At 48.2% G+C, this 24,336-nt stretch overlaps 1 protein-coding gene across 1 annotated transcript in view; it reads left to right on the top strand.

The window, feature by feature from the left end:
• Window positions 1–512: 512 nt before the first annotated feature.
• Window positions 513–24,336, top strand: part of LOC115078110 (sodium/potassium-transporting ATPase subunit alpha-2) — a 63,563-nt gene continuing 39,739 nt past the window's right edge. Inside the window, exon 1 of the mRNA XM_029580759.1 lies at window positions 513–712. Within this exon, the coding sequence (XP_029436619.1) occupies window positions 701–712 (12 nt within the window). The 5' untranslated portion in view covers window positions 513–700. The remainder of the gene's footprint in view (window positions 713–24,336) is intronic.

Below are 24,336 nucleotides of genomic sequence, written 5' to 3'. Positions count from 1 at the left end.
TTTTAATACTCACAGACTTTACACCGCTTTTGCAAAGTGAAATTAGGCGCCTGCTTTCCCTTTGAAAATTATCCCAGGAAAAAAACATTTCCCCCCCCCCCCCACCCTCACCTTCCCCCGCACACGTTCACAGCTGCCAAATGTATGCGGACAAGTTTTCCTCGAGAAAGCAAAAAAAAAAAAAAAAATCCGCACTTACTTTTGAAAATTCAAAACTGGGTGCGTAAAGTGACCCCCCCCCCGGTCACGCGCTCCGGACCTCAGTTCACCCGCCCTAGGGGCAGGCCGTTTCCTCAAGAAGCCCATTTCCCTGGGGAAAGCACCCTTGTACCCTCGGGGGGGGGGGTGCCTTTGGCAGCCGATCAGTTTGTTTCAGTGCCCCCGGGGTGTTCCGCTCGGTGCCCTAACTTGGGCCACGCTTGCCCGAGGGCGCGCAGCAGTAAAGGGGGTGGGGGGTAGGAGCGCGGTCCCAGCTTTTCGCGCCGGCATTGGAGGAGAGAAGGTGGTGGGAGGGAGGAGTCGCCCTACCCTACGGCACCGCTGCCTTCCACCGGCGATTCTTTCCTGGGAAGCAGCGAGGGGCAGGGGGAAAATCTCTGCCCAGAACCAATTCATCTCCTTTCTCGCGGTTTCCAGGAGCGTTTGCTGCTTCGCTTTCTCGCTTCCAGCGCAGCCTCGGCTCTCCTGCAGTCAGTTCAGGATGGGCAGAGGGGTAAGTCCTGAAGATCGCTCGTTCATTTGGACTTTGCATTTCTGGTTTTCGGAGGAGGGGGGTGGGAATAGGTCAAGTCTGTCTTCCCAATAATTCTGGCAACTCTGGGGGTGGGAATATATATGCACCCTACCTAGACTATGTTAGAAGATAAGAGAGAGCGGGTCTGCAGCTTGTAACTAGTTTGGGGGGGGGGGGGGGGAGAGAAATAAATCTCTGAATACTTCTTTTTAAGCAAGACAAGACTTCTAAATGTCCATAATTCCATGCTTGGAAAAAGTCCAAGCTGACTTCTTCCATGGATTCAAATTTCGTGCAGAATTCAATGTGACAGTTTCCGCTTTTTGCTTCTCTTTATTATTATTTTTTTTTGAGACCTTTATTTTTCCTATTATTATTATTATATATTTTTTTTAATGTAAATCATGCCGAGTAGGTGAAGGCTGCCTTTCAGCGCCTTCGGCTCAGCATTCACCCCCTTTGCAAACCCCCCCCTACCCCGCATTCCTTAAAACCAACAGGGGGATAGAGCTAGAGAGTGTGGGTAAATATAGGACTTCTATTTCTGGGTCGGCGGAGGTAAACAACACCCTCCGGGGGGCTGCCACACAGCAGACCCCGTGCGTCCTAAAAGTGACAAAGAAAGGCTGAGCCCACCTGGGCCCTCCTCAGCTTCCTAGGGCCGCTTGAAACATTTCTAAAATCTTTTCTGCAGAATTATTGCCCAATCAACAGTAAAATAAACGTGCAGGGCACTTGTTGGGATCTTCTTGGTAAACATGATACTCGGGAAGTTTGATCAAGTAAATATAAAAGGTTTATTGGCGCGCAGTTCATGGACGGGTGCAAGTTTGACGCGCTGCCCCCCCCCCCCCCGTCGCTAACCCTGTGCCCCATTGAGGACAGGCACAGGCGGGGGGGGGGGGGGGAACAGGTGACAAGATGCCTCCAGCAAAATTCACCGCAACTTTTTCAAATGTTATTTTACTAAGCAAATTGCTGGTCTACGTCTTATCAGATATCTGTGCCTGTCCAGATTTCTGTAAGAAACCTGAAAAGACTTCAACGCACAGGGGTCCGCCTGATCAATTGAAAACGGGCAGTAGGTCACGGGGGCAGGCAAAGGTCTCTAGCCGATGACATCGTGGAACATCTTTTCCCGGCCTCACTTGAGAATGAGCTTATACAGGCCGTCAACGCTCTTCCTCCAACTTCCCTTATAATAATACCCTGCCCGTGGAAGGGATATAGTGACTCTTCAGAGATTACCTCGGTGCCAACCAACGCTTGTCAAACGTGAAGTTCCTGCATAGACAGGCGTGTGCTCGCCATGGGCCCAGATGCCCTGAGCGTTTCCTGCATAGGCACAAAATGGAAGAAAACCCTTTAAGTTAACTCTGGCCCCATAGGTAAAATGTAGCACTGTAGAGATTATTACATTCCGCCTGGCAGAATCCATTCGGATTCGTAACGATATTAATGTGTCCTCTACCACCCTCTTCTCTGCATGCTGTCAGAAAGGTGTTTCTACTCGGAGGCAGCTGTATTAATATTACAGGCCTAACCGTTCAGTAAAGCTCGTTCAGCTATGGTAACGTGGTAAGAGGCCGGGACTCACATGGGTTTAAAACAACCCAGCCAGGTCTTAGCCTTTTAAGTTCTTTTAAGCAGCATCTTGCAAAAATTCCACCAAATCCCCAGGGAAGCCGCCAGGCTGCCAAACTAAGTGAGCGTGGCACCGATCGGCCCTGCGTGGCGCATTGATTTTGTCAGAGCTGGTTTTGATGAGGTCACGGATGACATCACGTGCAGCTCAAGCCAATCGGATCCCAGGCTTTCCCCACATACTACTTGGCAGCACCTAGGCATGGCTGTTCCCAGGGATCTAGGAGAGATGCAGGGCAGTAGCTTAAAGATTTGTACAAACAATGATTAAATAAGATGTCTTGCCCGACGATGTGGACTTTCAGCTGAAGTAGAATCTGCTCCAACCGGCTCTTTTGGTGCCACGAGTTTTTCCATTTGCAGCCACCTGGGACATTTGCCCCTCTCTTCTGGGCCCCAGCCATTGTAGAAGGGGACGGTCCTGCTAGCGGAGATGCGTGAGTGATCCTGGTTCCCTCTGGACCCTGGCATAAGGGCACCCTTCAACTAGCCAGCGGATGTCTATGGGTCACCCCGACTCTCGGGGGCCGTGGCTAGAATTCTCTCTCTCTCTCTAGGATGTGAGAAGGCTGTGAGCGATGCCTCTCCAGCATTCCAGCTCGAGTTGCTGGAGCCAGCTGTGGGGAATCCAAGCCGGGTCTTCCGCAGCAGCGCCATTTGGAATCGATACAAGACGGGCGGTACTAATAGCCCATGCGTATTTTTGAAATACTGCACACGGCACCGGGAATCAACTTCCTGTCACAGCACAACACACACACAGGGTATTTCGAAACGAATGGCACCGTCACAGCAATGACCTGATGAGGGGTTTTTGCTGGATTAGATGTCACCCGGCGAGATGGCAGTTTCTCCCAGAATGAATGCGCAAAAGTCATAGCAATGGGGGCGAGTCCTCATGAAATCTTGTACGTTGGGCGAAAGCATTTGCCGTGGTCCTCGGTGAGAAGAATTCCCAGGCACAAGGCAGAGAACGGCGAAATTCACTAATTCTGCTGCGATTCTGTCAGTTTACGTTAAAGAAATAAACAGTGTGTGTGTGTGTCGGGGGGTGGCTGTGGTGGAATTTCTGTCTTTTCTTCCTCTCTTCCCTCCCATTTCGTCAGAAGTTTTTCTTTTATAGTTCTTCATGGAAAACAGCTTGGCTGAAGTAGATGCTTTTCACAAATTTTTTTTCTCCGTAAAGGCGAAAAGCTTCATGTTCCCACATCTCCGCCTTTTTTTTTTTGACTGCCCTGCGTCTCAGGGAGGCAGCTTTATTTTTAAGGTAATTACTCAGACAGGATTTGTGAAAACGTTTGAGACCAGGAATATATAACAGTCTAAATGTACATAGTAAGTGCTTTCCGAATCAACAGCTTCTTCCTGCTCCTCTGGCTTCATGACCCAAACGGAATCAGTTCTTATTCGCAGCTCTGGAGGGGCTCTCTTTAACCTCCTTCCTTTCTACCTTCTGTCCCCCCCTCCATCTTTAATCCCTTATTGTCCTGTCTCTGAAATCCAGCTATCATGGAAATAATCCTCTGCATGGAGGCCCATGGACTGTGGGCCCCTGCATGCATCCTGACGCCCACTGCCTTCGTCAAGCGATGGCTGGGACTCCCACCCTTCCTTGGGGGCTGCACGGAAGGGATGTGCTGCTGTTTTAAAACAACAAGAAAATATCAATAATATTTGCTATTCAGTTTTGGGAAACAACAAAAAAGTTGCTTTGTTTGCTGATCATTTCATTTTAGCACGCACTATTCGCAAAGGTAAGCACATTATAAAACATAGCAAGTGCTCAAAAATGAAACGAAACAATATGCATTTTGAAACGAATCAAAACGAAATGTTTTTTCCATGCACACTCTTAAAGGCGAATTTTAAAAGTCCGGTGCGCTCCCAAATCAGGAGGTGTGCGCACAAGTCAGGCTTGTGTGTGCCCTCCGAATTTTAAAAGCTGCCCAGAATCGCACTTATCTCCCGCTGTGCGCCCATCTCACTTGATTTAAATAAGAGACATGGTCTGGGTGGGGCGTGGACATTTGGGGCATGGCCAAGAGATGTGTGTGTAAATACTTACACGCCCCAGCATGTGCCCAGGTTCACTGCCATGTGTAGGTGTAACTTAAAAAAATAAAAGAAATTAGCCGTTTCTTCTGGATTTAATGGGGTCTGGGATAACTGGAGGAAGTGCAGGCTATCAAACCAGGGGGGTTTGGAGGACCTAGCTGTTAACTGGGTGAACTGGTGATACTGGCAATGGCATGGAATGCACCTGTTATAAAATACCCTGACTCGTGCAGTAGAATCGGGATTTGCGTGCCCACTTAAAATTAAGTGCATGTGTTGGTGGCCAGGCTACTTTATAACGAGCGTGCAAGTTATACAATGGCCGCGTATCTGGGCGCACGCCGACGCACCTGTGTCACAGTGCCCCTGCACACCGATTTGAAAGTTGCCATCCCCGTGGGAGGAATGGCTGTGAAGGCTGCCTCTGCAGCACCCCCTGACCCTGCTGGCTGGGGCTGGATCTCGGATCTCCCACCCAGCAGGAGGAAGCGCTGCTCCGAAACGTAATTTAAGAGCAAAGCGAAATGCTTCCCCGTGCCAGAATTCTCATTGGCCAGGAGTAGGCGGATCACCTGATGAGAAGCCACTTAAAAGTTTTAATTCTATTATAAAGTGCCAAGGGGTGGGGATTGTTCAACCAATAAAACGACTCGATTGGCTGCCAGACCCACTCCCCCCTCCCATTTGTAACACTGGGACATTGTCAGCAGAGAAGCAGAACACCCCTTTCTAAAAGTGAGAAACAAAAAAAACCCTCTACTAAGGCAAAACATATAATCCTGTTAAGATAAGAAGTCTAATTGCACCAGACTGTCACTGTGCGCAGGTTGAGCTCATTGCCTCACTCTGCCCTTCCAGCAGGTCTCATGGCCAAACCTGCTCCTGGTGATACTTTTATACCCTGAGAGGAACACTGGCACCAACCACTATTAACTTTTTTTTTTTTTAATAGATACCACTCCGCGGTTTTCTGTGGAATTAACGTGGCACTGACTGATTAATGAGTGTCCCTATCACATTTCCCTTCTTCTTTGTATCTTCGTGTCCTGGATCACCGCGCCAGGCACTTTCCACGTGGCAGTCCAGCGGGCACTGACGTATCTCAAAACTAAGCTAAACTTTTTTTTTTTTTTTTTAAAGGTTATGTGTCCATCCCAGAAAATGAGTCACGCTGTGAAAACAAGACCTGGGGACTTAGACAAACACGTCCCCTCTGTGACTTCCACATCTTGTTTACTCAGCTTATTAGGTCAAGGGATATCTTTTTTAGTTGTTGTTGTTGTTTGTTGCTGTTGCTGTTTTCGCCAGCCTTGGCCACTGCAGAGCCAGCTTGGTGGAAAGCAGGCAAGCTGCGATCTTTCTCCTCCCGCACTGCTCCGTGTGCACGGAAGCGCCAGCGCAAGCCGGGTGGGGCCACTTTCAAAGCCACGCGCACGAGTAAAGCGCGCCTTGCACGCGCAAATCGGCCACGTCACGGCTGCCCTCCTTCGACACAGCCAAAAGGCCGTGCGAGGTTTCCGCAGCATGTGCACCTTTTTTTTTTTGGCCGCAGGTGGAAGAGGCAGGGTATTCTGGGGGGGGGGGGGGGGGGGGGGAGCCTGTATTCTTGAGTATCCGTGCGTTTTATTTTTTTGTGGAAAATCTACTTGCACAAAAAAAGGAGGCGCAGAGGTGTGAGACGCCCGTGGCACGTTTCAAAGTGTCTTTCGCTCATTGAATCCTGCTGGAAATTGGGTCCCCTGCCCCCCTCCAAAAGAAATACAAACAAGGTCACCCAGGTCAACCTGAAGAGGAGGCCGAATCCTGGTTTTGATTGTTTGCATGCATGGGAAATCAAAGATTGCTTATCTGTAGCAGATGTTCTCTGAGAACGTCAGGATATCGGTCCTCACGGGCAGGTGATGCCACTGAACTCCACGGCGCAGCATTGCAGATCTCCTCTGTGGGCTGCCTATGTTGCCATGGCTCTGACACGGTGAGCCTTGTTGCGTTTCCTGTCTAGAGTCAAGTCTGCCTGGGCATAACGGGGAAAAAAATGCAATCTGCTCTTCAAGTAGACAGTGTACACTTAGCAACGATAATAACAGATCTGATGAGATCAAAAGAAACAAAAAAAAAAGCTCGGTGGACTTTTCTGAGGGTCTCAGTTCACTCCATGTAAAAAGCCAAAGCTCTTTTGCAATCCAGACAATGCAAGACCTGTTCGCTTTTGTGGACCTGTGGCCTTAGGAACAATGTCGATTGGTTAGGGGGGGGGAAGTCCAGCACTACCTGAGGCAGGAACTTGGGATGCAGAACTATTGTGCTGAAAAATTTTGTGTCACTAGGACCTGCAGTTCACTGACCCCTGTGTACCAAAAAATATGGACCTTCCAGGTCGGGTAATTCAGCTCACAGGAGATTAGTGGCTCAAAGAGAGCTGTCCTCAGCTCTGAGTCAGCACCACACGGCGGTCCCCATGCCACAGTGGGAGACCTGATGGGTTGCTTCAAAAGAAATAAGTCAATCTAATGACTAAAGGCTGTACAGAGATGGGTTTACATTCTACATGAATATGGTAAGCACCTGAGAGGTGTAGAAGGTATCAAATCCGCTTTTGTGTGGAGCAGGAGAAAGGGTCCAGGGCCTTTTCCTCACACCCCTTGAAACTGTAAGCCCCGCTAGTGGAGTCTTTCCTAAAATTACCCGAGTCTCCCTCTGAACATCCAGGTGTGAGGCCTAGGAACCTGACATTGGGCTAGAGCAATCTTCCCTGGTTCTGCGTGATGAGTGTGAGTGAATTTAAATTCCCAAGCAGATTAGTAATTGGATGGCTAACTCCCAAGGATAGGAGGTTATGAGAATGCCAGTTCCCTAGTCTCTTAGGAGAGATTTTGCCACTAGAGGAACTGGAGAATATGCCTACAGAAGTCCCTTTCCCTAATTCAGGCAGAAGGCGTCTGAGGAACCTTTTTGTTCAGAGGAGATGCAAACGGATTCACCACAGGTGTACCCCACTCATGGAATATCTGGTTTGTCCAAGAAACGCTTGTGTGGTTCTGGGGATTGGCTCCTTTTGAACATTACCCTTACCTGGCAAGTATGTGGCTCTGAGAATCATTGCCTGCAAGGTGGCCCAGTTCCAATATTCTGGCCGCTTTCCAACATGGGAGGTTAGCAAGAACATGGCTACGTGATTGTCAGTCTGGATTAGAACAATTTTGTTGGCCAACTGATCTCTGAAAGCCTTTAGAGTGTTATCTCCAGGAAATTTATCTAGTGAAGCTTTTCCTGAGCAAAATAAAGGCCCTGGGTATGGAGCACTTTTATATTAGTTCCACAGCCCAGGTTGGACATATCCATGATTAGGACAATTTGCGTAGGAAGAATTTGAAAGGACACTCCCTTGGCCAGATTTGATTGATACAGCTACCAGGACAGAGAGTCCTTGAACTGCTGGGTGACTCTTGACACTGTCTCTCAGATTCTGAGTAGCTTGCAGCCACTGGGCTCATAGGGTCCATTGATCTTGTCTCGTGTGGAGACATGCCAAGCGAATTACTTGTACTGTTGATGCCATGAGGCCCAGCATCCTCAACATGCCCCATGATGACTTAGTTAGAAGATAAAGATCCATATGGTTCGTCCAGTCTGCCCGGCAAGTTGATTAGGGTCATAACTGCCATTCTATGCAGATTACCCCCATGCAGAAATATTACACCTAAAGTTACCACACATTACCCCATATCTTCAATTCGATCCTCTTGCCACCAGGAATCCTCTGTGTTTATCCCATGCCTTTTTGAATTCCATGACTGGTATTGTCTTCACCACCTCTTCCGGGAGGGCATTCCATGTATCCACTACCCTTTCCGTGATGAAATATTTCCTGACATTGTTCCTGACATAGTCCCTTGGAGCTTCATATCTTTTTTTTATATCTTCCACTGCAGATGTCAAAATGATTATGCTTTCTTATGGAAGAAAGGTATTTGCCTGAGTCGTGAGTATTTGGGATAATTTATGACGAACCCTAGCTTCTCCAACACCTGGTTCTGCTCAGTGATCATTTCACACCTTCCCAAGAAGTGCTCTTGATCAGCCAGTTGCCCATATAGAGAAATACATGCCCCCCTCCAATTTCTATAATAAATAGAATAAATGTAACTTTATCGCAATCGTTACTAGACATTTGGTAAATGCTCATGGTGCTGAAGGACAGAACATAGTACTGGAGGTGGTGTTTTCCTATTACTCACTTGAGACTATTTCCCGTGGCTTGGATGCATCTCTATGCAGGTGTACGCATCTTTTAAATCCAGGGAACGTAGCCAGTCTCCTTTTTGAAGGAAGGGAATTAAAGTGCCCAGGGAAACCATCTTGAACGTTTCCCTTCCAAGGAATTTGCTCAAGGTCCTTAAGTCTAAGATGGGATGGAGTCCTCCTGTTTTCTTTGGGATCAGGAAGTACTTGGAATAAAATCCTTAGTGGAATGGACTTGACTGCCTTGCTCTTTAAAAGGGAAAAGAGTTCCCTAAGAAGTAGATCCTGATGCTGAGAGTTGTAGCGCTAACCCCTCAGTGGGCAAATTTGGTGGGATTTCCAGTAGTTGAAGTCTGTATCCATTTTGCACTATATTTAAAACTCATCTGTCCAAGGTTATGCCAGGCCAAAGGTTTGCATAAAACCTCAGCTTTCTTCCCCACAGGAATAGACAGAGAGATGCCGGCTATGCTTTCCATAGATCCACGGAAAACTCGGATCCATGTTTTGACTGGGGAGCTGTCTGTGGCTTAGGAGTCCTCTAGTGTCTAGCACGAGCGAGGTCCCTGTGGTTGTTGTCAGGAACGAGAGGGCAGAGGATCACACCTCTTCAGAGGATAGAAGTGCCCCACTCGGATACCTCCCAGATGATGTGAAGGGTGGGTGAGAAGTGCCGCAGAGAGCATCTGAAGTGTGGAACAGAGGTCCTTTATTTGATCCACTGCTTCCTTGCTTTTATCTCCAAAGAGATTTTCTCCTGTGCAGGGCACGTCGGCAAGCTTATCCGCACATCTGATCTGAGGTCTGAAGATTGCACCCATGAAAGTCTGCGGGCACCAGTACCCATGGCAGAAGCTCTAGATGCCATAGGGCGATCTGATCAAGTGTTTTCCACATTCCTTATCTCAAGGTCATCACGTTGGTCCTAAGGGAGAATCTCACTCTGACAGGCCTTGTACCTTTTGCGGAATTGACATACATGTACTAACTCCTGAATGGTATGTGGGAAGTGAGTATAGCATTCTGATAAATCTTTCTTCCAAGAAGGTCAAGGGTACGTTGGTCTCTTTCTGCGAGCACTGAAGAGTAACTCTGTGACCTCTTTGCCTTCTTGCATGCAGATTCAGCTACCACTGACTGATGTGGCCATTCCAGGCTTTGCTCATGAGTTCCCTCAGCTGCACCAGGACATCTGGGAACCTACCCAGGTAAAAATGGTGTCCCTAACGGTGTAAGTGGAAACTGGAGAGGTTTAAGTCTTCTGGAATGGGACTCAAAATATTCCAAGAGGATCGTTTGTGCAGGGGAGAAAGAGTGGCACAGTCCATCGGCAAGTAACACAGCAGCGACACGGGGTCACTCCACTTTCGTCCTGCTTTCCATGCCTGTTTGGCTATGACGTAATTCAGTTTCACACAAAACTCAGCATGCCTTACTGTGGTCTGCAAATTTCGGAGGTGTGGCTGAGATTGCACGCAGTAGTAAGTCGCTGCGAGGCAGAACCAAATATATACGCCCCTGTGCTGTTCGTTAAAACATTTTTTTTTTGTGGTAATAGAAGAAAAAATGGGAGAAATAGTTCCAGAGGTTGGCCGTGTGTGCAGCTCAGGAATTTTTACAAAGCTGAGGCCTTCGAGAACAATGGCTACCTTTTAACTCAGTGTGACCCCCATGTGACCAAGAAAACTGTGGAGTGGGCTGCATCGGACCCGCCATCCATCTGTCTCTGCCGCTACTGTCGGATCTGTTTTCTGTTCCTTGAGCCCAGAATGGTGCTAGAGGCAGCGTTCACAGCTCCCGGGGAGGGAGCCTCAGCCACCGCAGCGCCTCCTGGTGGCCGCGCCTGGGTTCTGGCGGGATCTGTGGTCTGAGGATTGCCGACTCCATGGCTGGGCTAGATGGGAAGGGGGAGAGGGAGTTAAAAACGGGGCAACGGTCCTAATAAAAGGAAGAAGGGAACCTCAATATTCCTGCTATCAGGGATAATTAAGCACCAGAGTTCTTGCGCTGGGAGAGAGAGTGATCGCAAATATGGATCCCAGGTTCCAGTCTGCACCAGAAGCCGTTTGCTTGTATTGCTCAGTTTCACAATTAAAATATTTAAACTGAAAATGGGGAGCTGGAAGTGTGTGTTTTGGGGGGGGGAGGGGAGAACCCACTCCCCCCCGGCTGGCTGCAAGTGCCATGCCAACAGGGGTTGCCAGAAAGGAGTGCAGATCATCGCCACGAAGCCTGGAAACGTGAAAGTGCTTGCTTCACGTAATTCTCTGTTACGTTTGAGAGAGAGAGAGAGAGAGCAACGGTGGAAGTTCCCACTAAAAAGTCTTTGCACATGGCTTGGAAAAGTTTCTTCCGATGCCCTGAGTTCCCATCCCTTCACCTGTCTTGTCATTAAACAGCTGTGGAAACATGGTTCTCCGTATCTTGTTTTCCCCAGTCTGCAATAAGTCCTCGCTCTGCTGAGGGTAGCAGCCATTTTATATGGGCATATTTAGCATTTTTTACATTTCAGCAGCAAACTCTTTCCCCCCCCCCCCCCCCCCCCCCACAAGGACCAGAGGGCTGAGAACAAACACGGTGGTTGTTAAAAGTGCCAGCCTCCAGCAAACCTCAGCAGCTCAGCCCAGCACTGAAGAAAGGGGCCCCCCATTCTCTGAGCAACCCATCCGCTTGCCAAAGAGATACCCTGGCATTTGTCTTCACTCTCGCGCAGTAAAACCAGAGCTGACTTGGTGGACTTAGCCTGTCTTGTCTGCTGCTGTGCCTGGCCGTCTCCCTTGTTTCAGGGATGGGGCGGTGTTTGGGGGGATTCGGCATTCTTAATCCCTCTTGATGGCAGAGTAGGGCGGTCATCAGGGACAGGTTGATGACCCCCTTCCTCCACCCCCTTCGACTTAAGTTTCCTGCTTTTCCTTAGGGAAATTGGAACTACAAGTTTGAAAAAAGCAACATGGGTGAAACCAGGACGGGCTGACGAAACTCTAGATCACTTAATTCTGAATACTCTGTTCCCTTTCGTCTACTGACTTTCAGGTTTTCAAGTGCATTGAATGTTCTTAAATCACTCCTTCTGCACCTCATGTCTGGCCTCTCTACTCATTAGTTTTATAATGTATGCTAAACCTGCTTGAGGGGGCCTCAAAGACTGCTGAGTTTTTCTGCAGAAGAAACCCCCATTTTTTCAATTTGAAGATCTATCATTCTTCCTTGTCAGTCGAATAGTGGTGTAAAAGTTGATGTGTCCTGAGATTTATTTTTCCCTATGTGAATCACTTGGCACTTGTCCATGTTAATTTTCATCTGCCGAAGACATGGGGGACCCAAGATGGCCGAAGCTAGTAGAGTGTGAGCAGGAGCCTCTGGTGCTGTCTGCTGTAAGATTATTTTTTTCTCCTTTAAAAAGTTTTGTTGCTACTGAAATGGGGAAGAACCATAAAGGACACCAGACAGCTGCACCATCTACCTTTTGTTCGAGCAGCTTGGGGGCTGATAGGCTCTCTTGTTTTTTGGCCTGGCGTCATGGCTTCTTCTCCGGTGCAGCCGACACTGGAGATGCTGGGGTTGGAAGGAGACAAGTCTGGTGACTCCATATTTGATGGTCTGAGCCCAGAGCAGTGATTTCCCCCTAGACTGCTTTGCGAGCCCCTGGGATTGGGAGCGGATCGAAGCCAGTGCCTCCAGATGACGATAGTGACTTGCGGATGTCGGACAGACCCAACAGTTGGAGGGCCAGGTGGTGACACAGCTTGGAAGCAGTTGGGGTGTTTGGGTCCAGCAGCAAAGCGAGATACAAGGAGTGAGGACTGACGAGACTGGAGCAGTGCCCCCACCCTCATGTGGCACAGGATCACAATCTTGGGCCTACTCAAGGCTTCGTGGAAGATGAAGGGGCCTTTCCTTTGACTGGCATATTGGTGAAACTCAGATAGTTTAATCCTGAGACTTTATGGGAGGGTCGTTACCCGGCCAAATGAAGGGATTTCTCAGAAATTAGAAGAGTTGCTATAAAAATGGGACATTCTCAATGTTAAACAACGGTTGATCGTGTTGGAAGAGCAAGTTAACGCAGCTCAAGCTAGGAAAGAGACCTTTGCAAAGGAGTTTGTGGTAAATCATAATAAAGTGGAGAACTGTGGAAAAACATTTGAGAAGGCACAACCTTTGCTTTTGGGGTAATTTTCAAGAGGTTTCGGCTCGTGACATTGGAAGTTTCGGCGTTTACGTAGCGTGCACGGGTGCAAGTAGTATGCAAATGAAAAACAAGAGGTAGGGTAGGGTGTTCCAGGGCAGCATTTGGAAGTCCGTGCAGAGGTTAATATTTTGCTGGTGGTACCGGCGCACGCATTACCGAATGCACTCGCATGGCTTTACAGCTGCTGATTGAATTGCAGAAATGAAATTGCAGCTCTCTTTTTGTCTGCAGTTTTTGGATGGGTCAGGGTGAGCTGGTGGAGGTCCGAGTGAACTGGTGGAGGTGTTTGCAAACTGGTGATCCCAAGCAGGCGTGCAAGCGTGCATACGTGTTGCAATTATTTTGCATGTAAGCTATGTGCATGTGCTTTTCTAAAATATGTAGAGAAACTACGCAGTTCCCTGCGTTAAAAAAAAAACTGCACAAACGGAAACCTACGCATGCACTTTTAGGATGGAGCTACCTATAAACTCTTCAATTCCTGCTACAGGGCCTATAAAATAGGAGCATAACGTGGCGTGCCCACTGCATGAAATGACCCTCCCTGTGCTTTCCTGGCGCGCCTACTGTTTCAGCTCTGGAAACGTTTAAAATGCAGGTTGCTTCCGTTTTGAAAAATGCCTCCTGAGTCAATCCCACCTCTCTCCAGGGCTTTTTACCTGCTACCTTATTAAAAACAACAACAACAACAAACAAAGGCAACAATCGTTCTCGGAGAGGTCAGAGTGAGTCAGAGCACTGATTGTTACGTGTGCATTGGATCCCGCTAGGAACTGGAAGTTAAAAATGATTTTTTTTTTAAATATATTTTATTAAGATTTTCAAATGTAAACAACAAACAAGATCAATACATAACAAAGTCATGTGTAGTTTACAATATTTTTAACAAGACCTGAAAAGGGCGCTACCCCATCTTCAAATGTAAACTATTACAGTGAGCAGTCCCTAACCAGAACCCTTATCCCCTCCCTTCCCATTTCCCACATCATCATGCTCATGTCAACCATCATCATCTGTAATGTTCGCTATGGGACATTTCCTCTAATCAGTTCCACTGCCGTTGAGCACAAGGTGTATCGAGCGATTAGTACAGTTAAAAGAGCTTGAGACTACATAGTCAGTTTGAACCTTAAAAGGCCATGGTGTCCCTTGTTTGATATCGAGATCAAAGAGTATTCGTAATTGTGTCAGTACAACATTTATTCAATATAATCATACTGATTGATTCCCTTAGAATATTCACTATTACCTCTAGTGACGGGTTTTCATATATATCAGCTATGAGGTACCACAGAGGATGTACATTGCAATTTTTTTTTATTTTAAGGCGAAGGATGTTCTTTTCCTGAATTGTTGTGCCCTCATGTTTCCAGGCGTCTCTAAATCCACGCAAAAGAAAAAGGAAACCGTTCTTTTCACGGACGCCGAGAATGTTAGGGCTAGGAGGACGGGGGGGATTTTCGTAGGCCCCCTGGCAAATGTTTGCTTGCGTTTCATGAAACTCGATACCGGGATGTATTTTCCTTGATCTTTCCCAGTTCCACACTTGGTGAAGGGCTGAACGAGGCCCGGAAGGTTCCCCCCAGAGTTCAACCTTCTCCCTGACTGCTCAGCGGGCTCTCTCTCTACGCATCGACTGCTTTTCTCTGCAGCCAGGCCGCGGACGCTCAGGCTGCATGGGGCTTGGTTCGTTTCCCCGGCACTGGCTTGAGGCCGGGAGAATCCTGGGCAGAATCGCTTTGGGGGCTTTGTCGTCTCGAGGTTTCTTGTTTCTTGCTAAAATTTCTTAGGTTCGTGACTTGGGTCCTCTTACGACGTTGGGCTTTACAGAGGCCGATATTAAAAAAAAAAAAAAAAGGGGTTGAGCTCCCCTACATTTAGGTCCCCAAATTAGTGCCCGTTTTCAGCTGAAAATCCTCTTAAATTTAGGGGCCTAATGAAACTGGGAGCCTAAATTCAGGAGCTCCGCCCTAGTAAATTTTCAGAAAGGCCAATTCAGGAGCCTAACGCCCAGAGGTTCAGAGACTCAACCCTTTTGGCCTCATAGGATTTAGTCAGGGATTAACATCTCCCGGTTTCCTTTTTATCCTATTTCTCCTGTAACAATGAAGGACTTTGTCTGGAACATGCAGTGAACCTATCATTTATCATTTATAAATGCAATTATAGGAAAAAAAACAACAACCCCCAACCTTTTCATCTGCCATTTTGATGCCCAGTTCCCCAGACAGGCAAAGTCCCTCTGCAGGGCCTCCCAGGCTGCTTGTGCTTTAGCAACTTTGAAAAATTTGGGGGGTCCTTTTCAGATCCGGTGACTTTGCTCGGCGCTCCCCTTTCCCAGATCGTTTACGGAAATGCTAAACGGCTGCAGCGGGCCCAGCGCAGAGCCCCGGGGCGCTCCGCCGTCCACCTCTCTCCATTGGGGAAAACTGACCATTTAGTCCTGCCCTCCGTTTCCGACCTTTTTAACCCGCTGCCAGCCCCGCAGTAGGAAAGCGCTGGGTTTTGGGGAAGATCGTAGCTCTCTAAATGGTGTTGACGTGTATTTTGCTGTTCGTTTCTAGAAACGACCCATTTTTATTGCAACCCGCCGGGAATGTTAAGTCGCCCCCTGGACCTCCTATCCGGTGACTCTTTCGTTCCCAGGGTCTCTCGTGAGGGGCTTAGTCAGATGTTGCTGTGATTTCAGGCTTGCTTTTAATAGTAGCCAGCAGGGAACATGTTCACCTAAAGGAGACAGAACGTAGCTCTGCAGATAGGGTGGCAGCGACGGGATGTCTCTGAGCCAGTAGCGCGCACCCACTCGGGGCAACACATTGACGCACCACTGACAACTCCAATCCCAGTTCTCGGTGTTTATCCTGAGGCCGAGCACGTCGAGCTCCAGATTCAGACGCAGTCCGGCTGGCTCGGTTGAGCCGGATAAACTTGCCCGGCTAACCTTGGAGGTATATTCAGTACGGAAACCGCACCATTGAATGCCAAAATTAGCCGGAGAACTTATCCTCCCAGTTCCTCCCAGTTCCTCCCCTAACTTACCCGGCTGAATTCTAGCCAGATAACTTATTTATCCATCTAAATGTTTTTTGGTTTTTTTTTTTAATCTGGCTTTTGAATGACTCTCCCGCAGCCAGCGTGGACCTCTGGTGCTCCAACGTCCCATAAGCATCAGGGCTGCCCCAGCTACTCTTACAGCGAGCTCCAATTGCACTTCCAAACTGTGGAGAAGAGGAGGAGGGAGAAGGAGTGGGAGCCGTCGCAGTAGGCAGGGGGTAATGGAGAGCAGGGCTGCCATGAGGTACCCCATCTGTCACCAGCTACTGCGTTGTACCCCAGGGGTAGAGACTAGTGAAGGTGAGCGTGAAAATCACAGAACGCTGGACAAGGCCCCTCGTGAGACCCGTTGGTGGCACTCCAGGCCCAGAGCTGCAGAACCGTCCACTTGCTTCCTGCTTCAGCCTCCTGAGCTCGTTACCCATTTCGGGACCCTGACTTTGCCTGCCAGTGCATTGCTGTTTGCTCCCATGGGCCTCCCCGACACCCTGCTCTTGCTGTGTCACTTATGCAAATATTCAGGCCCGTTTTCAAAGGATTTAGGCTCCTTCCTTGGGCTCCATAATTGGCCCCTTTGGTTATTTACTAGGGCTGAGTGCCTAAAATGTTGGCTCCTGGTTTCACGAGGCCCCCTGAAAAGTGGACGGCCAGGGCAGAGGAGCTGGGTGGGGAAACTAAAATTAGGAGCTTAGCACAGGGTTTTCAACACTAATTATCTAATTTGGGAGCTTAAATCTAGGCCAAGGACTAGCAAACCTAAATTTAGGACCCTATATGAATTTTCAGCTGAAAACGTACAGACTCCTAAATTTGGTTGAAAGTAGGGATCTAATGTAGGCAGCTAAATTTAGGAGCTCAGCTTTTTTTTTTTTTTTTTAATATCGGCCTCATTCTTTACACCTTACCATTAATCCAACCCTGTGGGGACCTCCTCTGGGAATTGCCCCATCTGTGACCCTTCACTATGCAAGTCAGGCCCCTCCCATTTTTCTGTACTTTCTTTAATCTTTCTTTCCTTAGGGTAGGGATAAGCAGACATTTTGAGCCACATAGAGACAAAGACACCCCAAACCCAGTCACAGAGAGACAGAAACCCAATACCCAGAAGAGGCACAGAGAGACAGACATCCCAACACCCAGACAGGCATCGAGGCACAGAAAACCCCAGACAGACACATCTCCCTCAGACAAAAGTCATTCACAGACAGTTCAATGCAATATCGGCGCTCGTTAAAGGGGCGCTCATGATTGATCGCCTGCCCCCTTAACGCGCACCGATCCACCTCGCCGGGGCACCCAATGCAAAATGCAAATTGGCTGCCGCAGCAAAAAAGGAGGGACTAAGGGAAATTGGGTGCCAGTGGGCGCCTGGGAGAGGTGGCTGTCAGTTTTAGGGCCTCCCTTTTCCCTAACTGGACTGCCAGCGCCATTTTGTTTTTCGAGACGTTATAATTTTGTAGCTCCTCCGGCTTACTATCGCAGCCAGCTAGACACTGCGCACCCAAACACAGACAGGGGCAGACAGACCCGCGTCATGTACAGAGACAGAGGCCGCGCGCAGACCAGAGCACCGCAGGCAGAGGCGCGCGCCACAGTGAGAAGGGCTGGAAAATGTTTCATAAAGCTTAGGCCTAGCCACATTTTTTTTTTAGGAGCTGAGAAAAGCTCCATCCTGATCTACCCCAACTCTTTGTTTTGCTTTTTTTACCGATTTCAATCATTTTTCCGTATATTTTAGCATTTTTCTTAGTTGCTCATATTTTTTGTTTTCTCGTGGTTTGATTTGCTTGTTTAATTTTGTTTACGCCCCTTTTTTTCAACTCTCTCGTCCCTACCACATTCTCTCTGGCCTCTCTGCCTGCTCCCCTTCCTTGCCTCGCCACTTCTTTCCCCCCCCCGGCAGGCAACAGCTGTGATCTCTTTCCCCGGGCAGGGACCCGGCGGCAGGAGCTCCTCCTGGGCTGAGGGCCGAGGAGGGCAGCCTCGTCCTGGGACGTGGAACACCGCAATGTCTGCTCCTGTGCCCCGTCCTGCCACGGCAGTGTCTGCTCCTCTTCCCGGCCCACCGCAGGAGATGCACGGCTAACCCATGGCCTGCTTCCAGTCGGGTCACTACTTTCTGGCAGGTCCCTCCCTCCTGACTTTGCGGTGCTTTCAGGGCACCGAGACTCAACAGCGTAGCCATTTTCTTCTTCCCTGGTTAGGCCGCCAGCGTGTCCTCCCCCCCTTCAGGACTGTTCAAGCCCCTCCAACCGGTTTGCTCACCCCACCTGCCTTAGGGCAGTGTCCTTGGTACACAAATGCATGCTTTTATGGGTTCTTTTACCGAAGCTCTTCCATCTCACTGGCTTTTTACTTGCTCCACCCCCTAGGGTGCACGGCATTTGTACTATAAGCACCACGTACCCTAAGGAAAAGAGATCCCTCCTGGGTGCCACGATCCCCTCGGAAGGTCTGCAGAGCCGATCGGGGACTTCACTGGGGGGGGGGGGGGTGGGGGGGTGCAGGACATTAGTAGGCTCTGCGGGGACTTGGAGTGCCACCAGGAAGTGTACGCAGGCACCTGCCGGGCCAAGAATCCTGAAAAAAAAACCCCCACAGCTCTCATTTTACCAGGTCCTCGCCTTCCATTCAGTTCCCCCTAACAACATGATTTTTTTTTTTGTTCCCATCTGCCTTGGCTTCTGCCCTCCCCAAGACAGGCCAGAGCGTCCCCACCCTCATCTTCTCTGTGCCCTTCCTCCTAATGCTGAACCTCCCCCACCCCTGGCTCCAATGGGCTTTCTCTGTCCTCTCGGGCCTCTCGTTCTTGGCTGGTGCTGGCACTTCCCTTGGCTGGCTTGGGTCTCCCCCTGCCTCTTATTAAGCTCTTTAAGACTCTGCGACACTGCTTCTTTTGTATTCCACCCTGCTGCAGTCCTCCCTCGCTCCCCTTTCCCTTTAATATGCTCCCCCCCAGCACCGCTGCTTTGTAATGTGACCCACTTCGACCAGCAGCAGTTGTTCTTGGCCAGCGGAAAATATTTCCATGATAGAAAGACGTTCTCTCTTGTTTTGTTTTTTTTTCATATAAATTATAAAATGATGCAAAATACCTCAGTAATTTTTGTCTTCCCTCCCCTTCCCATTAATTATCTTACTTCAAGGGGGGGAAAGCCTCCTCCTTAATCTGCCAGTCCTCATTTTGATGACTGATACCAGGCTGATATACTTTAGTTAGCATGAATGAATGCATTGCAGCAATGACGGAAAGAGGCCATCGGTGACCTTTTTCCAACTAGAACTCTGGCAGGAGCGAGGGGTGAGAAGAGAAAGGAGATTCAGTTTAATGCTGTTAGTGGATAGGGGGGTGGGTGGCGCTTTAAACCCTGTGTGGTGAAGTTATGCCACATGCAAATCCATTTTTTGTTCAGCTCGGTCAATATTTGTTTAATTAAGTTGGGGGGGCAGCAGAGTCCACAGCGTGTGCTGGAAAGAAGGAGTTGCTACATTTTCAAATTCGTTTTTCGGAAATCAGTTGCAATTAAAGATGATGATCCCTTCTGCCTGTGGTAAGAAACTGATGAATATCCGGGCACTTATCCAGCTTAACTTTTAGCCGGCTAATAAGTTAGGGGTCTAGAATGTAGCCAGTTAGGCTAGGGGCCAGCGGCGGATTCACGATGTCGGACCGGCCCGGGTATTTGCCGCCCAGGCCGGCCCAGGACATATCACGTGGTCTGCCGAGCGCGGCTCTGTCACGGCCGCGCACGTGACTGGAGCGATCGGCCCACCGGGGGATGCCCAATCCCCCGATAGGCCAGTCCGCCCCTGCTAGGGGCGGACTGGGGGAGTAACTGGGAAGAGTTGAGTGAGCCAGATAAATTAAGCAGCTAACTCCGAGTTAGCCGGATGACGTAGCCAGCTAAGACTGCTTGGGCCAAAGAGGTGTCCTAAACTTAGGTGGCTATAGTTAGCTGGTTAACTTTGATAGCCGGCTATATTCAGTACTGCGGCTGTTGAATATGCCTCCAAAGTTAACTGGATACGTTTATATGGCTAACTTTCCGATCCAAACTGTTTCTTAATATGGACCTCCTTAGGTTTTAGTATCCTTGCCTTTAAAACTCATTCTTAATAACTGAAAGAATAGTTTAATCCTAGAAATACATGTGATGGAATATAGTATGTTTGATATAGACATATGAAGCTGTTACAAACAACATAACAGTCTTATAAAATATCAGGAACCTGGAAACTGTAGGTTATTATGTATCCCAAGTTCTGTAATTGCAAGTTTTTTGTTGTATCATTAGAATTAATGTTATGTTCAGTAAATGGAAATTGTACATAAAACTTCTTGTGTATTCAATAAAAATATAAAAATACAAAATAGAATATTCTTGGCAGGGTCCTCAATAGTATGTTCCATTGGCTATATATTTAATGAAAGTTTACTTCAGATTTAGGAAAACCGTAAAGACATTTCTCTTTTTAAATGCTTATCCTTTTTACTGTTATAGTCCTTGGAAAAGCCATGGTATCATTTCTAGGGTAGTCAGTTTTTAAGTATATTTAATGTAATTTTAATGTGCATAAAAGCTAGTTTTAAGCATGTAAAAGCCTTTAAAAATTCAGCCTACAAAGGACAGCATCCCTGTATTTTAGTTTTGTTTAATTATTTAATTAATCGCATTCTCTTATTATTATAAATCAAAGTGATATACATTTAAAATAAGGATTGGCTAACAGAGCTTGATTCTAATGACAAAGGTAAAAAAAAGCAAAAAATTAAGAACATAAAACCATCAACAATAAGAAATTTAAATCAATGACGAAAAGTCAAAATAATCTAACCAGAATAAATAAAAAATAAAGCTGCATATCACAGCGAAATAAAATAGTGGAAACAGAAGATTGAAGAAGTAATAGCTGCTACAAAATCTGTTTATGTAAAAGTCTGCAAGTCACCCGGTCTTGCAGAGGCATTCTGGGGATCGGAGTCAGGAGCCAAGTTTTAAAAAGTACGAGGAGGGTGCAGTTTTACAGCAAGGGAGGTTGCGCATAACTCTTGCCACTTTTCTGGCAAATTGACAAGGCAGCCCTGTGCAGGGAGCTATCAAATCACCCCCTCCCTTCCCCACAATGACAAAAAGTGCCATAAAGAGAATTTTATGAAGAAGCAAAGAGAGCCACGGTGGCAATCGGCAGCAACACAGGGAACTGAGTGCGGCTGAAGGTTTTGACAGGTGAGGGGGGTTTTGATGGAGCAGACTTTGCACGGTCTTCTCCGATCACCCCCCCCCCCCCCAAATACTTCACCTTAGTGTCCCCCCTTCATTCGCTGATCGCTAATCTGCAAAGCAGGTGCCGGAAGTGGTCTCACGGCACAAGCCACCCGGATTTCACAGATGTTCTCCTTCCCCAGAGCCATCCTGTTTCCCATGGAATCGTCTGCCTGGGTCAAGAGCAGTCCCAGGAGCGCTGAGGGGGGGGGGAGTGATTTATCCACATTCCTTTCCCCTGTGAGCCCAGCAAAGGAGAGAGGCGTACATGGATGTGTGTGTGTGTGTGTGTGTGTGTGTGTTGGGAAAGGGGGGGATGGGGATTGGATTTTCCGACTTCCATTGTGTCCGACATTCGGCTGATCAGGCAGTGCCGCTGCGCCTCTGGCATCCTCGTGCCAGCCCAAAAATCAGGCAACGAGGAGGTTCAGTGGCCTTAGGGAAGGCGCAGAGGACGGTGACAAGGAAGATGGAGTGACTCCTCCATTCCAAAAAGAGACGGCTGAGAGGGGGACACGATAGGAGTTTATAAAATCACGAGTGGAGAGGAAGGGGTAAATAAATAAAGGACTGTTATTTACCCTTTCAAATGGTACTAAAACAAGGGTACACTGTGTGAAACTAACCACCGGCAGATTTAAAGCAACTCAGGAAAAGTACTTTTCCACTTCACACTGGGCACTGTCAGCAGAGGATGTGATCAAGGAGACGGGCACAGCGGGGTTTAAAAGAGATTGGACCGTGTTCCTGGAGGAAAAGTCCAGAACACATTATTAGCCAGGCAGACTACATAAAACCATGGCTCTCCTTGGGAGTGAGTAGGAGGAATTAGATCTGCTTTATGGGACCTGCCGGATGCTTGAGACCTGGATTGGCCACTGTCGGAGACGGGAGGCTGGGCTCCATGGACCTTGGTCTGATCCAGCAGGGCAGTTCTTATGTTCTTAGGACTCAAGCTCTGCCTTTCCCCTTCATTCTCTCCAGCTTTCTCTTCACAGCTTCCTTCTCTTTTCTCTTTATTACTATCTCTTCTCACTCCTCCCTAGCATTCAGCTCTCCACTCCTTTTTCCTCTCTCCTAGCCTTCCGTTCCTTTTCTTCGTCTTTCTTCCCTTCCACCTCCCTCCCTTATGTCTCCGCCTCCACATTACCCCTCACCATGTACTCTAATGCCTCCTCCTTTTCCGTTCTAACACCTTGTCACCAATAAAGCTAAAGAGGCTAGGACCTGTTCAGCTTGGAGAAGAGACGGCTGAGGGGGGATATGATAGAGGTGTTTAAAATCATGAGGGGTCTAGAACGGGTAGATGTGAATCAGTTATTTACTCTTTTTAGAATAATAGAAAGACTAGGGGGCACACCATGAAGTTAGCATGGGGCACATTTAAAACTAATCGGAGAAAGTTCTTTTTTACTCAACGCACAATTAAACTCTGGAATTTGCTGCCAGAGGATGTGGTTAGTGCAATTAGTGTAGCTGGGTTTAAAAAAGGTTTGGATAGGTTCTTGGAGAGCTCCATTGACTACTATTGATCGGACTGACTTGGGGAAGAGCCACTGCTTTTGCTGGCAGCGGTAGCATGGGATCTGCTTAGAGTCTGGGTACTTGTAGAGTGGATTGGCCACTGTTGGAAACAGGATGCTGGGCTTGATGGACCTTTGGTCTGACCCAGTATGGCAAGTTCTTATGTTCTTAAGCCTCCATTTCTCTGTTCTCCAGCATCTGCTCTCCTGTCTCTTTCTTCCCTGTCTCCAGCATCCACCCTCCTGCCTCCTACCTCGTTCCCCACTTCTTCTGCATCTGCCCCCCCCCTGCCTCTTCCCCCCAGTATCCTCTCTCCTGCCTCTTCTCCACCTCCCCCAGCATCCTCTCCCCTGCTTCTTATTCCCCCCCCCCTATTATCTTCCTCTCTCCCCCGTCCTCCCTGCACCCTCAGCATCTTCCCCCCCCCCCTCCACCCTGTCTCTGCATCTGCTCCGCATGTTCCCCCCGCCTCCCCTTGGGTGTACCTGTGTGACCCAGTGGCTCCAGTTATTTATTTATTTATTTGGCGGTCTGCCCCTTTAAGTTGCAAACTGTGGGGGGGGGGGCAGCGTGGGAGAAGGCCTGAGAGTTTTGAACATACTTATGGTGCTGGGACAGAGCGGCGACAGCTGCAGAACAGGCTCCTGCTCTCCTGCTGGGTCCTGCACGGCCTGAGGCGCGGTGTGCGGCCACGCATGTGCGCAGCTTACAGGGAACACTGCCTGCCTCCCCCCCCACCCCCCCGCAATGAGGATCTCCAATTGACACCATGTCATCAAGGACAGGCTGAGTGAGCCCTGGTGTTACCCCCAACTGCATCCGTGGTCTTGAAGTTCTGTATTTTAGACGAGAGCCACTGGAACTAGAACCACGAATATATTGATGCTGGATCTGACCCCGCTGGTTTGTAGTCCTCGGAAACCCTGGGATCCGTGCACCTGGGCTTCTAAGGGCCAAGGAAAAAGCAGGTCACCAGATGTTTCCCTGAGCAACGCTCATCCCGTTGATCCCCATCCAACAGCGCACTGAGTTCTGTAGTTATGTTTTCCCCATTGTGAAAATGAGATTAGAGAACTCAGATGGGATAGGAATTAAATTAAAAAAAAAAAAAAAAAAGGTCACGTAAACAAAATGTTCTTCTTTTCCCAGAATCAGCGGGAAGAACCTCAGATCAGCTGCAGTCACATAATTGTGTGGTTTTAAGACTGTGATGAGACTTCCATTTTATCATAGCAAGAAGAGGATTAGAGAGTGTGCTGTGTCCCTGGGAGAGACTGTGGTCACAGGCGTCTTTCTTTCTTTATCTATTTAAAATATTTATAGCCTGCACTCTTCAAAACATTCGAAGCAGGGACCAAATTAACATACATCAAACGGTCAAAAGAAAACATACAAAAAAAACTAGAAAGCATGACGACAAAAATAAATAAAATAATATTGACAGCCTACAAAACAGAAATATAGAGCCTGCCAAGAAGCATGAACTTCAGCATCCAAGAGTATTTTAAGATGGGAGAGAGCTCTATATCAATCAAACACGTGGATGATCTTCAATAATCTGCAACTGCTTAGGGAGGGAGCAGCTAGAGTATGGAACGAGCCACTGAAAAGGCCTGATCGCGTGTTTC

Source organism: Rhinatrema bivittatum, chromosome 16 (genome assembly GCF_901001135.1).
Source record: "Rhinatrema bivittatum chromosome 16, aRhiBiv1.1, whole genome shotgun sequence".
In the NCBI taxonomy this organism is placed as follows: domain Eukaryota; kingdom Metazoa; phylum Chordata; class Amphibia; order Gymnophiona; family Rhinatrematidae; genus Rhinatrema; species Rhinatrema bivittatum.
Note: the sequence above shows the minus strand (reverse complement) of the source record. Positions and strands in the feature narration are given on the sequence as shown.